General features: G+C 43.1%; 1 protein-coding gene, 1 long non-coding RNA gene, 1 other non-coding gene and 1 pseudogene across 3 annotated transcripts; 3 read left to right on the forward strand and 1 right to left on the reverse strand.

Annotated features, from left to right (window-relative positions):
- Positions 1 to 119, forward strand: LOC128630230 (uncharacterized; annotated as a pseudogene).
- Positions 120 to 1,639: 1,520 nt separating this feature from the next.
- On the forward strand, positions 1,640 to 1,711 carry trnag-ucc (transfer RNA glycine (anticodon UCC)). Its single transcript has one exon. It is a non-coding gene; the product is annotated as a tRNA-Gly (tRNA).
- Positions 1,712 to 1,811: 100 nt separating this feature from the next.
- On the forward strand, positions 1,812 to 3,920 carry LOC128629973 (fumarylacetoacetate hydrolase domain-containing protein 2-like). Its single transcript, XM_053678526.1, has 5 exons — positions 1,812 to 1,850; positions 2,072 to 2,390; positions 2,497 to 2,605; positions 2,890 to 2,977; positions 3,858 to 3,920. Exons 1-5 carry the CDS (start codon positions 1,812 to 1,814, stop codon positions 3,918 to 3,920), a joined length of 618 nt encoding a protein of 205 aa, XP_053534501.1.
- Positions 3,921 to 5,099: 1,179 nt separating this feature from the next.
- LOC128630217 (uncharacterized) lies at positions 5,100 to 11,475 on the reverse strand. The gene is made up of 3 exons (XR_008394601.1): positions 11,054 to 11,475; positions 8,727 to 8,866; positions 5,100 to 5,297 (listed from the first exon to the last, which is right to left on the reverse strand). It is a non-coding gene; the product is annotated as an uncharacterized LOC128630217 (long non-coding RNA).

Consider the following 11,475-nt stretch of genomic DNA (forward strand, 5'->3'; position numbering starts at 1 on the left):
GCTTACGGCCATACCACTCTGACAAAGCCCGATCTCATCTGACCTCGGAAGCAAAGCAAAGTTGGGCCTGGTTAGTACTTGCTTGGGAGACTGAATGGGGATACTAGGTGCTGTAAGCTTTTTATTTGGATAAGTGTTTTCATGATCTCTGCACAACATCCTCTTTTGGGATAAAGATTGGATACAGGTTTGAAGGGGACCCAATCAATCAAAAAAAAAAAAAAAGCTGCCTTCCAAGCAGTAGATCTGGGTTTGATTCCCGGCCAATGCACGGATTGAAACCGGTAGCTACTTGAGGTACTTTATGGTAGTTGGCACAGAAGGAAGGGATCACCTACCTGAAAATAAATTAGTCAACAGAATGTGCCATAGGATTCTCTGCAGGCCTCCTAGAACTGTTTCTGCTTCCCACTTGTGTTGTTAGTGGTTCTTTGCTGTTTGTAAACACATCATTATCCACCAGGGCACGTTTGACCCGTGAACAGGGGCGAAAATGTAAGAAAATGCCGTCTCTCCGTGTCTGTCTTCTGTTAGCGACAAGCTAGCATGCAAACTGTGATGAGAGGTGTACATTTTCCACAATCAGCCATCTATATAGTTAGTGTTTTATATTTAATAAGCAAAGATGTCTATATGCTGATTGGTCTTAAGCAGCGTTGTCCAATCTTCAGGTTTTCGTTCCAATCTAGCAGGAGCCACACCTGATTCCAATTGTTTGATCTGCTGATCTTGGCTTTCAATAGACTAAAGTGTGGCTTCTTCTTGGTTAGAATGAAAACCTGCAACCACACTGGCCCATTCTGGATAAGACTGGACAACCCTGATCTAAAGCAAATAACCACTAAGGTAAGTGCCACTTTGTTAGTTCAGAATCTGTCATGCTGACTCGACGTCACTCGATGAACAGGGAAGGAACTGGTAGATGAGGAGACTTCCCACTGTTGACGAATGGCAATTTCAAGTTGAGGGTGCGTTTTCTTTGCGTTTTCCTGCTTGGAGGTGGGAAATTACAAGCTGCAACCTCGAGTCAAGTGCATCATTACTCTTGTCTTCTTGATGAATGAAAGAGCCAGGCTCCCACATTCAGTGGAAAAGAAGAGACTGCCTGTGATTTTACAAGCAGCTGTTATCTGCCTTGCTACAAAAGCTCAATGGAAGGGAAACCGCTCCCAGCCTTTTTCAGGCCTAGACCTCTTGTTGATAGGTGAACTTGGCGACCAGTACTTTATGGAAAATTTTCCAGTCACGTTCAGAGTCTTATTGAGCAACGAAAGAGCCAGGCCTCCACTTTCTGTGGAAAACCAGAGACTCCCTTTCATTTTGTCAGCAAATGTTATCTGCTTTGCTACAAAAGCCCAGAAGAAGGAAATCTGCTCTGTTCAAGGTCTCGCTTTCTGGCTGTTCCTAGAGGACCTGATCCTACCGTGATGATGACCGGTCAATTATTAAAGCAAAGTTCAAAACTTCCAGCTTGTTTCTGCCCAGTCTCAAACCAGGGACCTTTTGCATGTGAAGCAAATGTGATAGCCACTACACTACAGAAACCATGAGTGCAGATCTTTGGCTGTTGCCTATGGTCTGCTGATGAGAAACGCACATACTTAAACTTTTGTTTTCCAGAGTTGAATTGCCCAGCATGGCATTGGTGGTATAGTGGTGAGCATAGCTGCCTTCCAAGCAGTTGACCCAGGTTTGATTCCTGGCCAATGCCTGGATTGAACCGGAAAGGGAGCTGAGGGAAGTGTGAAGGTCGGTGTGGAGAGCACGAAAGGTGTCGTCGACCTGAGGGTGTTGGATCAGACCGTGCCACCATGAGAGAGTTCTTGGAGCTGGGAGAGAAGGGCATAGAGGTGGGGCAGACTTCATGGACTCACTTATATGTAATCTTTTGGCTGATATCCAAAACAGCTTTCAGTCTTTAAGGTTTAGATCAGGTTCAGCTGACTAAATTTAGTCTATAACTAACAACTAAATGACTCAAACATGATAAAACATTGTCCTGTTGTCTAAAGATCGATATTAGCTGTTAAAATGTGCATGAGAAAGACTTCCTATTTGTTCCATCTGTTAGCTACATTATTGTCACAGCTCCAGTGCAAAAACTAATGAAGCAAACCGCAGACATGAAACTTATCTTGGCTACGTTTGGTGTGAGGAGCAAAATCATGCCAAATTAGAAATTCATTCCTATAAAAAAGAGGCGTCTTACGCTCATGCCTGTTATTCTCAGGAGGAGGACGCTCGCGGTCACGTTGCCGGCTTCACCGTAGCCAGTGAGATCAGCGCTCGTGTTTGGCAGATGAAGAACGGCAAGCAGTGGCTGCTGGGAAAAACATTCGACACATTCTGTCCACTAGAGCCTGCTCTTGTTACCACAGAAGCACTGAAGGGTAGGTGGGGGGCCGGTGAGATGGAAACCTGAACTAAAAATTGTTGTGAACGTAAAAAAACCCTGAGGCTGTGAGTCAGAGCTGTAATGTGCTGTTTTTAAATCAGACGTCCACAATCTGGGGATCCGGTGCCTGGTAAACGGTGATGTAGTTCAGGACAGCAACACCAGTCAGCTGATCTTTAAGACGGAGAAGCTGGTGGTGTGGGTCTCGCAGTAAGTATCCAGCGCATGGTGGTGAACATATTTCACTGACCTGATCTTACAGCAGTGTTCAGATTCAATGTTCAGACTCTTCTAGGGATGCATTGATACCAGTACTGGTATAGGTCTGATACTGTGCTCAGTGAATCGTGCAGCACATTAAGCAGTAATGTGACCGTGCAGAGAAACTGTTGCACGTGGGAGCAGTTCAGATCAGTGAGCACTGAGACATTGGTGTATTGTTACTGCATCCCTAGTGTCTTCTGTACAGCTTTGTTCATTTGTCTTGAAGGCAGGTTTGTGACTCTGTACCCAGGCAAAGTGTTTCTAACAGGCACGCCTCCAGGAGTGGGCGTGTTCAGAAAGCCACCCATCTTTCTAAAGGTGAGCTCAGTTTCCAGTTTCTTACACTGCGTAGGCTTGTTCTCCGTTTTCCAATTTTGTGAATCTCTATAAGACTAATATGACCTGGTCATGGTGATGGAGAAACACCGTGGCTCATTTAATCCCCTTGAGTAAATAAACATAAAAGACAGGGGCGCAATAAGTTTTGGTGAGCCGAAATCCTCAGAAACGTTAAGAGGTGCCCTTGGTGATGACTGGTTTAGAAAGTCATTCATCACGTCTGGTGTTTGATGACCGTGCAGAACTAAGCGATTAGAGAAATGAGTCTGAAAACAGCTCTGGAGTTATCTCCTACTGAGGCAGGAACATCTGTACAGACGTATCCTTTGAGATTACTTTTGGAGAGAGGAAACACAAAGTACAGCGTTCTTCAAAATTAATATGAAGTCAGAAAGCTTTCTGATTAGGCGTTATCGTTAACGCACCACATCGAAAATATTTTTATTTTAAGGTCTGTGGCCTTGCAGTGTTGCACGAGTGTTTACAGTGTGTTGGTGTATACACTGATGTGTTAATCATAATCATGTGCTTATGTTTCGAATTAATTTGGGTCCAAGTTTAGATCGCAAACGCATCTTGCCGGCTGAAGTGTTTCTTTTATAACCAACAACTGAACACACCTTAGTGCTAATTTCTTTTAAACTCGCAACCCCCCCCCCCCCCCCCCTGCCAACAAAAAAAGGAATGTTTTGCATAAAATTCTAATTAGTTAGCTTTTGAACGAAATGTTCCATCAAAACAAACCTCATGACTACACCTGAGTACTAAATTTGATTAGTTCTTTGTACTGCTTCTAAAACATGACCCATCAGACAGCTACTTACGGGGGGGGATTCTTTATAATTCAGAAGGAATACAGAAAGGACACATCGTGGAGTGTCAGATCGAGGAGATCGGGTTCATCCGAAACACAGTGGTGTGACTCCTGCATGGTTGGCTGACTTTTATCTGAGCTACGGAGATGGAAAAAATAAAAATAAATCCCTTTCACCGTTGAAATGCTTTAATGTCTAGACGTTTCTGAAATCCCAATCAGATTTGTGTGCACTAGAAATGATTGGTCCAGAGTGCAGGTGCTGTGATCTTCCAGGAGATAGAGCTCTGTTGATTATTATTACTGTATTAGTGGGTTGTCCAACCTGCGAATCTCTCTCGACATTATCGATCGCCTTCTCCGTGAGTGTGCAGGAGGTCCTTGTGCAGTTCACCTGTATGTGTGTCTCGAGATCTTACTCAGCACCTGGTGCACTATAGTAATCAGCCCTGTCCGTCAGCATCCCTCTCGCCGTGCTGCATGTGGAAGGAGTCTGTCTATATATGTACTTGTGTGGGGTGAAAGAGGGGGTTATGGGATTGCTACGGTGTCCCAAGAGGGCTGGCGGCATTACCAGTGGATAATCAGGGGCTGATTGGAGGGTCAGTGGTTCATAAGCTCCGTCACTCATCGTTAACAGCATCATGTATGAGAACGTGGTAAAAGAAAGATCCGGATTGAGTGACGGTGCAGAACAAAATCTGTATTCGTCTCTCCAAATCAAACAAAGCAACGTTATAAAGCAACAATTTTCATCAAACAGAAACCAGAGAAGAACTCGTTAACTTCCTAACAATACAACATTGTCAAACACTCACTAATTAAACTGAATACAATGACCAATATCCTGCTCTCTTATTGGTTAACAGCTCTGATCAACTCAAAATCCTACCAATATTCTCACTCAAAGCCTACCATCAGCATTATATCGAATGACATTAACACACTTAACACACAACATGTAGCTCAGAGCTCAGTCTTCAGTTTGCACTAGAGCTACAAGGCTCTAAACTGTCAACAGTGTGGAAAGTGAACGCTTAAATCATCACACACTGGTTTAGAAATCTATCTATACAAATAAAGAATTTTTAGCTGCTAGTAGTAAAGGCATAATGCTTTAGGTTTCATGATGCTAAACCGCTAGATATAAGCTTCACTTGTTAGCTACAGCACATTAAGCTCATAGCTTCAGTGCAAAACTGAAAACCACAACAAACATTTCCTAACTACATTCATAAGAAAGAGAGAAACCAAATGCAGTTTTTAAAGGTCCATGTTCAAGAACACATCTTGCTCCAAGCGAATTACCAGAAACACTGATATTTTGTAACTAAACCTAGAGCGGTGTAGACGTGTGTTTCTCCTGCGTCAGCCTTAGAGGAACTGCGAGACGAACTGGAAGAGTTTGTGTTTGTTCTCGGCCTGGAGGAAAAGAGGACTGATCTCTAGGTACACCGCCTCGCTCTGCCGGTCCTCCATCAGCACCTGGTACAAGAGAAACACACTGTAATCCAGTCTGTACAGGATTTCGGAGGGTTTTTATAATTATTTATATACATTATATACATTTATTTATTTATATTGTGATTATTGCGGCCCAAAATGCTCGATTTTTCTGTGGCTTTTTTCAAATTTACGTTGTTTTTCACACAAAATTGTTTTGCGCGTTCTTCCGCGGTGATGTTTGTTGGTAAACGAGACCTTTTAGCTGTTACTCATGTTGACGGACATGAATCGAAGAGGAAATCTTGGCCCAGATCTGCAGAAAATCGGCGGTAAGTTTAAAACGTTGCAAGCTGTTCCGAATATTGCGGCGTTTGCTCGATTCTGCTTTCGTTTCTGCGATCGCAAATGGAACCGTGGAAGAAGCTGTTCACAGGATAAACATATTTATGGCACACTTGTACGATATCCTGTGTGAAGTTTACTTGAAGACATGTCGGAGACTCTGAAAACGTGTGAGGAAAGCTTATCTGAGACTGAGTCTGCCATTTGGCAGAAACCCAATACCCTGAGGACAACATCCCCATTGTGAAGCATGGTGGTGGTAACACTACAAAATGTGTATGTGTGTGTGTGTGTGGGGTGGGGTTAGGGGATGGGGTGTGTTGGCTCAAATTTAGCCTATTACCCAAAAACACTTAAAATTCAACTTAGAAGCCAATACTCACATCTACCTCTGAACCCAGTTGGAGATAGAAAAAAAAACACCAGCCGTGAGTGAGAAGAAGCAAGGGTCCAGCTTTATTGTTCCATTCCACCACACGAGATCCACACCGATGAGAATTCTCAGAAGTGATCTGATACCCTGAGCTTGAGCTCCAGTATTTATACTGAACTTACACAGTCAATAACCCATATGTTTCAAGAAGAGTATGATCTCACTACCAATAGGGTTAAAAAAGAGCTCATCTACCTTACTCTTATGTTCCAGAAAAGGCCTATTCCACTTACACATAGAATCCAAACCAGGGGTTTTCAAATTACACATAGAATCAAAACCCATGGATTTCTAATAACCCAGAAAGTCAAATCCACGGGATTTCAATAACCCAGAGACTCAAAACTAAGGGATTTCAGTAACCCAGAGAATCGAAACCAAGGGATTTGAATAACCCGTAGAATCAAAAAGTGGAGAGAGAAAACAATCTAGAGGGACCTTGGTCTTACTATTATCTCACGGGGGGGGGGGGGGGGGGGCAGCTTGACTCAGCCACCCTTATAAATGGCTCCTCATGGTTCTCTCTTAACATTAAGGCCTTCCTTGCGAGCCTGCATTTCTAGTTTATAATTTATTTTCATATTTGCTCTATATCTCTATTTTATATATAGTTATACTGCTTGAAATCCGGTTTACTGTACTTCCTACTTCATAATATCATTATATTATCCTTCTACTGTCCTACATATCCTATTATTCTGTTTTTTATAGAGTATATATATATATATATAATAAGATATTACCCTTATAATATCTTAATATTCCTTTTTATTATTCTTATAAAGTTATTGTAGTATGTGTGAGAGAGAGTGTGTGTGTGTGTGTGTGTGTTATGTCTACTTGCCCGCCCTTGACTGTACGAGTGTGTGTGTGTGTGTGTGTGTGTGTGTGTGTGTGTGTGTTATCACTCCTCAGCTCGTACACTTCTTTTTGACTTTTTGACTAATAAACCATAGTGTATTACTCTTAAAGATCTAAGTAAAGTGTGAATCCAATTCAATATTCAATATCAGTCAATATCCGCCTCACACCGCTTCTGTGTGTCTTGGTGCCCGTCTTTTCTTCTTCTCCCCTTTACTGGATACTAGGTCTCCCTTATGTTTATTTCATGTCATTTTTATCCACAATAGGTGTCAGAAGTTGAAAGGGGGGTGAATACTTAGGAAATGCACTTAAATAATGAGGAAAACAGTCTGAAGAACACTCAGTCGTCAGTATACACTAAGAATTTAGTCAACATTTTTTCTAGGGCACTCTGCACTGCGTTGTGTAGATATTTATATAAATCTTCCACACACACACAAACATCATCCATCCATCACAGCACCACTTCTGAAGCAGGGAAAACTTCAGCCACAACAACTACAGGAACTGTTACCATTGCTCGAACGAGAAAGATTCTTATTAACGAACAACTTTTATATGGACAGAAAGATACAGTCCCCTCTGAAACTACTGGAACGACAAGACCAATTCTTTTTCTTTTGCTGTAGACTGAAGACATTTGAGTTTGAGATCAAAAGATGAATATGAGACGAGAGTTTCAGCTTTTATTTCCTGGTATTTACATGTAGAGGTGATAACCGACATAGAACATAGCACGTTTTGTATCACACCAGCCAATTTGTAGGCGAGTAAAAATATTGGAACATGTGACTGAAAAGTGTTTCTTGTTACCCAGGTGTGTCCTGTTAGATTGACTGTTTAAACAATAAATAGCGCTGAACATCTACTCTTAGTTTTGGTTTTAGCCTTCAGTTTCACCTGTGAAGACTGCATCTGTTGTTAAAAAGGATAAGCCAACATGAAGATCAGAGAGCTGTCTATGGGAGAAAAGCAAGTCATTTTGAAGCTGGGAAAAGCGGGAAAAAGAATCAGAGGCATTGTTCAAACATTGGAGCATAGCCACTAGAACAATATGGAATATCCTGAAAAAGAAAGAAAGCACTGGTGTACTGAGCAGCAGACACCGAATGGATCGGCCAAGGACGACAACAGCAGCTGATGACAGAAACATTGTGAGAGCTATGAAGGAACCCGACAAAACAACAGTTAGTGACATCAACAACAACCTCCACAGGGTAGGGGTGAAGGTCTCAGACACTTTGAGAGCAGAAACACAGGCCATACCACTTGATGCAGTTACTGCAAGCAAGGGATGCGCATCAAATATTAAGTGTTATTTATTTTAACTTACTTCAAGACTTGTCTGTTCCTATACATTTCCTTTTTCCAGGAAATAAAAGTTGAACTTTCATCTCATATCTCATTGTTTGATCTCAAACCCAAATGTTTTTGGTGTATAGCACAAACAAATGAATCGTCTGTTCTAATAGTTTCAGAAGGAACTCTATATTAGCAGTTTAAAACAGCATTGAGTACAACGTGGGCCGTTTAAACTTTTCAGCCTTGAAAATCATCAAGAAAGGGGACTGTATATAAGGAAAAGCACCTGATAGCCATTGTGAAATCTGTAAAGTGATGCTTTGGGCCTGATTTGTTGGTGGTGGGGGAGGCGGTGATTAATGTTATCTGTAGTAGAGCCAATACGTTTGCAGGAAATAAAGCACTCCTTAAGAAAAATATTGTTTTATACAGAATCCCCGTATGTTTAAGATCATGACATGATTTAATAAGTGGTGCGCATTTGCACGATGGGTGCCAGTACTTTTGGAGCTACCGGTCTGACTCACCGGTATATACCCAGCTGGCAGTAGGTGTGTAAGCTGTAGGCTTGTTTCAGTCAGCTTCTCTTGACCAAGTGCAACATCAAACTCCATCTCTCCTCCTCCACATTCTGCCACCTCACACAGCAAGGCAGAGACAGCACAGGCTGCGCACACACACACACACACACACACACACACACACACACACACACACACACACACACACAGAGTTCTGATTATTACTACTTACATTATCAAATATGTCTCCTTTACCACTGTTCATCCCTCATTCCTATTGAAGGGGGTGTGGCTTATGAGACAGTCCCAGTGAAGGAGGTGTGGCCTTTGTGTCTCAGTCATAGTGAAGGAGGCATGTCCTGTGTCTCAGTCAAAGTGAAGGAGGCGTGGCCTCTGAACTTTGCATGTTACTGGATTATGTTTGTGGATTACTGTTTGGATTTACCTGCCTGTGTGTCTCTCAATAAAACTGTTCATACTGCACTTGCATCCTACCTTATCTTCATTGCATCACGAAATGTGACAGAATATTCTGCCGTAACATGGATGCAGCAGGAAGACAAGGGAGACATCACGCTACAATGGGAGTAGCAGGACAATACCTTATCGGGAAACGTTCTGATTACTGACCTCAGATTTCTTGTCCGTGCAGTTCCCTCAACGGTACGCCGTTGAACTGCCGCCAGAGACAGCGGGATTGAGCAGCTACCCGCTGGAGTTCCTCTTCAGCTGCCAGGAATATTTCTGCAGCCTGGCGTATCCCAAGCCTACTAAGAGACAGTGGATCGGGTTCTTGGTGTCCAGGTTTTGCGGACCGGCCCGTGACTGGGCAAAGCAGCTGGTGAGCAGAGTCCTCTGCCCTCCAGGATGTCACTCAATTTGCAGAACTTTTTATGGAGGAGTTCACGCAGCCAGGGCAGCTTCATGGTCTGGATTTACTGGGGTGGAGAGTCAATGGACAGCCCCAGCCTGACCTGCCCTTTAAGCTCTATTATGAGTGGATTGACAGGTCAGCCTCCACCGATCCGCTTCAGGTTCCAGCCAATGTGGAGGAGGTGGCACTGACATGCATGTCTGAGGGCTGCAGGAGGGAGACCAAGCTACAATGCCCTACCTGCAAAAAACTGGGTCTCCAGGAAGCATTCTACTGCTCTTCCACTGCAAAGCCCAGTTACTGTCCCAAGTGTCTGTTAACCAGGACAACCAAGCCCTGCTCAAGCCCAAGTCTACTGACACGGCCGACCAAGTTCTGCTCACAGGCAAGTCTACTGATATGGCCGACCAAGTTCTGCTCACACCCAAGTCTACTGATATGGCCGACCAAGTTCTGCTCACAGGCAAGTCTACTGATATGGCCGATCAAGTTCTGCTCAAGCCCGAGTCTACCGACACGGCCGACCAAGTTCTGTCATGAATTCCCCTTTAAGCAGCACGCTGTGGAGCATGTGAGCGCGCGTGCACGAGCAGGTGCACCTGCTTTTCCCTTGTTGACAATCGTGACATTTCGACACGTGCATTTGTTATGTTTCTGTTATGTCTCCTCCCCGTTCTGTCATTGGTTGTTGTTTCACGTGTGTCTGAATCGCCCTCAGCCATCAGCCATTACGAGGCTGATTATGTTCGTATATATACCGCGCGCCTCCCAGCACACAGCGCGGAATATTGAGTTGTAGTAGATTAGTTGAGTGTCCTTACGATAGAGAACCAAAGTCACAGTTTATAGTTTCATGGTTCAATTCATAGTCATAGTTCATGTCATGTTTCATGTTTAGGTTCATTAGTTTAGTTCACGCTGGTTTCTCCGCCCCCAGTCCCGCGCTATAGTTCATGTTCATGAGAAAGAAAGAAAAAAGAAACATCCACCTAGTGTTTAAAAAACAAAAAATTAAAAATAGAATGTAAATATATAACTGGAGCTTCTGTCAGCATTAGTATAAGACTTAATGTAGTGCACCTACTTATTTTAACTTGGTATGTGTTTGGAAAAAATCAAAAAGCTTTAAAAAAAAAAAAAAAAAAGGGCTGGATTGTAAAATTTAAAAAGAAAAAAGAAATTGTGCAGTCCATGGATTATTGCTCTGAAGATAAACAAGAAAAAGAAAAAAGAAGACACCTATCATGGTGGTCTTTCCCTGATTCAGGATCTGAGGAGATGAAGGAGAGAACAGAACAGACCCAGCACAGAGAAAGGAGAGTCACATTCAAGGGAGAAAAAGCACAGGGATAAGGCTGGATGAGGTGCATTGTGGGAAGACACGATGGGGACTGTGTCATCTTGGAGGAAAACAAAGCGGTCACACTGATGTAGTCACTTGGTCCACAGTGTTATTGACCTCGTTTTTGTTGGAGTCCAGGCCTTTGGCAGCGTTCAGACCGTGGTGGAGATTCTCCACCACCTTCTTCATGCTCCTCAGCTCTCCGGGGTGCGGCGTGGCCCGTCGCAACAGCGTTCCCTATGACAGAGGAAAAGAAATAAAGAAAACAAGACCATCATTGGAGATACACGAGCTATAGTTATAGACACTTAGTTATTGCTATTCATCACATTCGATCCATCACCGTTATAAAACGGCTCCTTTCCCACGCTGGTCCTGTTACTCGGTTATTGATGAATCATTCATTCCTGGCAATAGTTGAGCGTACATATTTGCTGGTCTATGGTCTGTTTTGTACTGTGTTATCTTTAATTTTTTTTGTGGAGTCACCGAGTTGTCAAGTTATTATTCTGACAGGGTCATGTGATTAGCACGGCAAC

The sequence above is a fragment of the Ictalurus punctatus genome, unplaced genomic scaffold (assembly GCF_001660625.3).
Source record: "Ictalurus punctatus breed USDA103 unplaced genomic scaffold, Coco_2.0 Super-Scaffold_100046, whole genome shotgun sequence".
Taxonomy (NCBI): Eukaryota; Metazoa; Chordata; class Actinopteri; order Siluriformes; family Ictaluridae; genus Ictalurus; species Ictalurus punctatus.

What these genes read in the sequence shown, in the direction of transcription:
- LOC128629973 (XM_053678526.1), top strand. Translation starts at nt 1,812, where the DNA reads ATGAGAGAGTTCTTGGAGCTGGGAGAGAAGGGCATAGAG. An exon ending in TACCACAGAAGCACTGAAGG is followed by an intron (nt 2,391 to 2,496) that starts GTAGGTGGGGGG and finishes TTTTTAAATCAG; the next exon opens with ACGTCCACAATCTGGGGATC. An exon ending in CTGGTGGTGTGGGTCTCGCA is followed by an intron (nt 2,606 to 2,889) that starts GTAAGTATCCAG and finishes TCTTGAAGGCAG; the next exon opens with GTTTGTGACTCTGTACCCAG.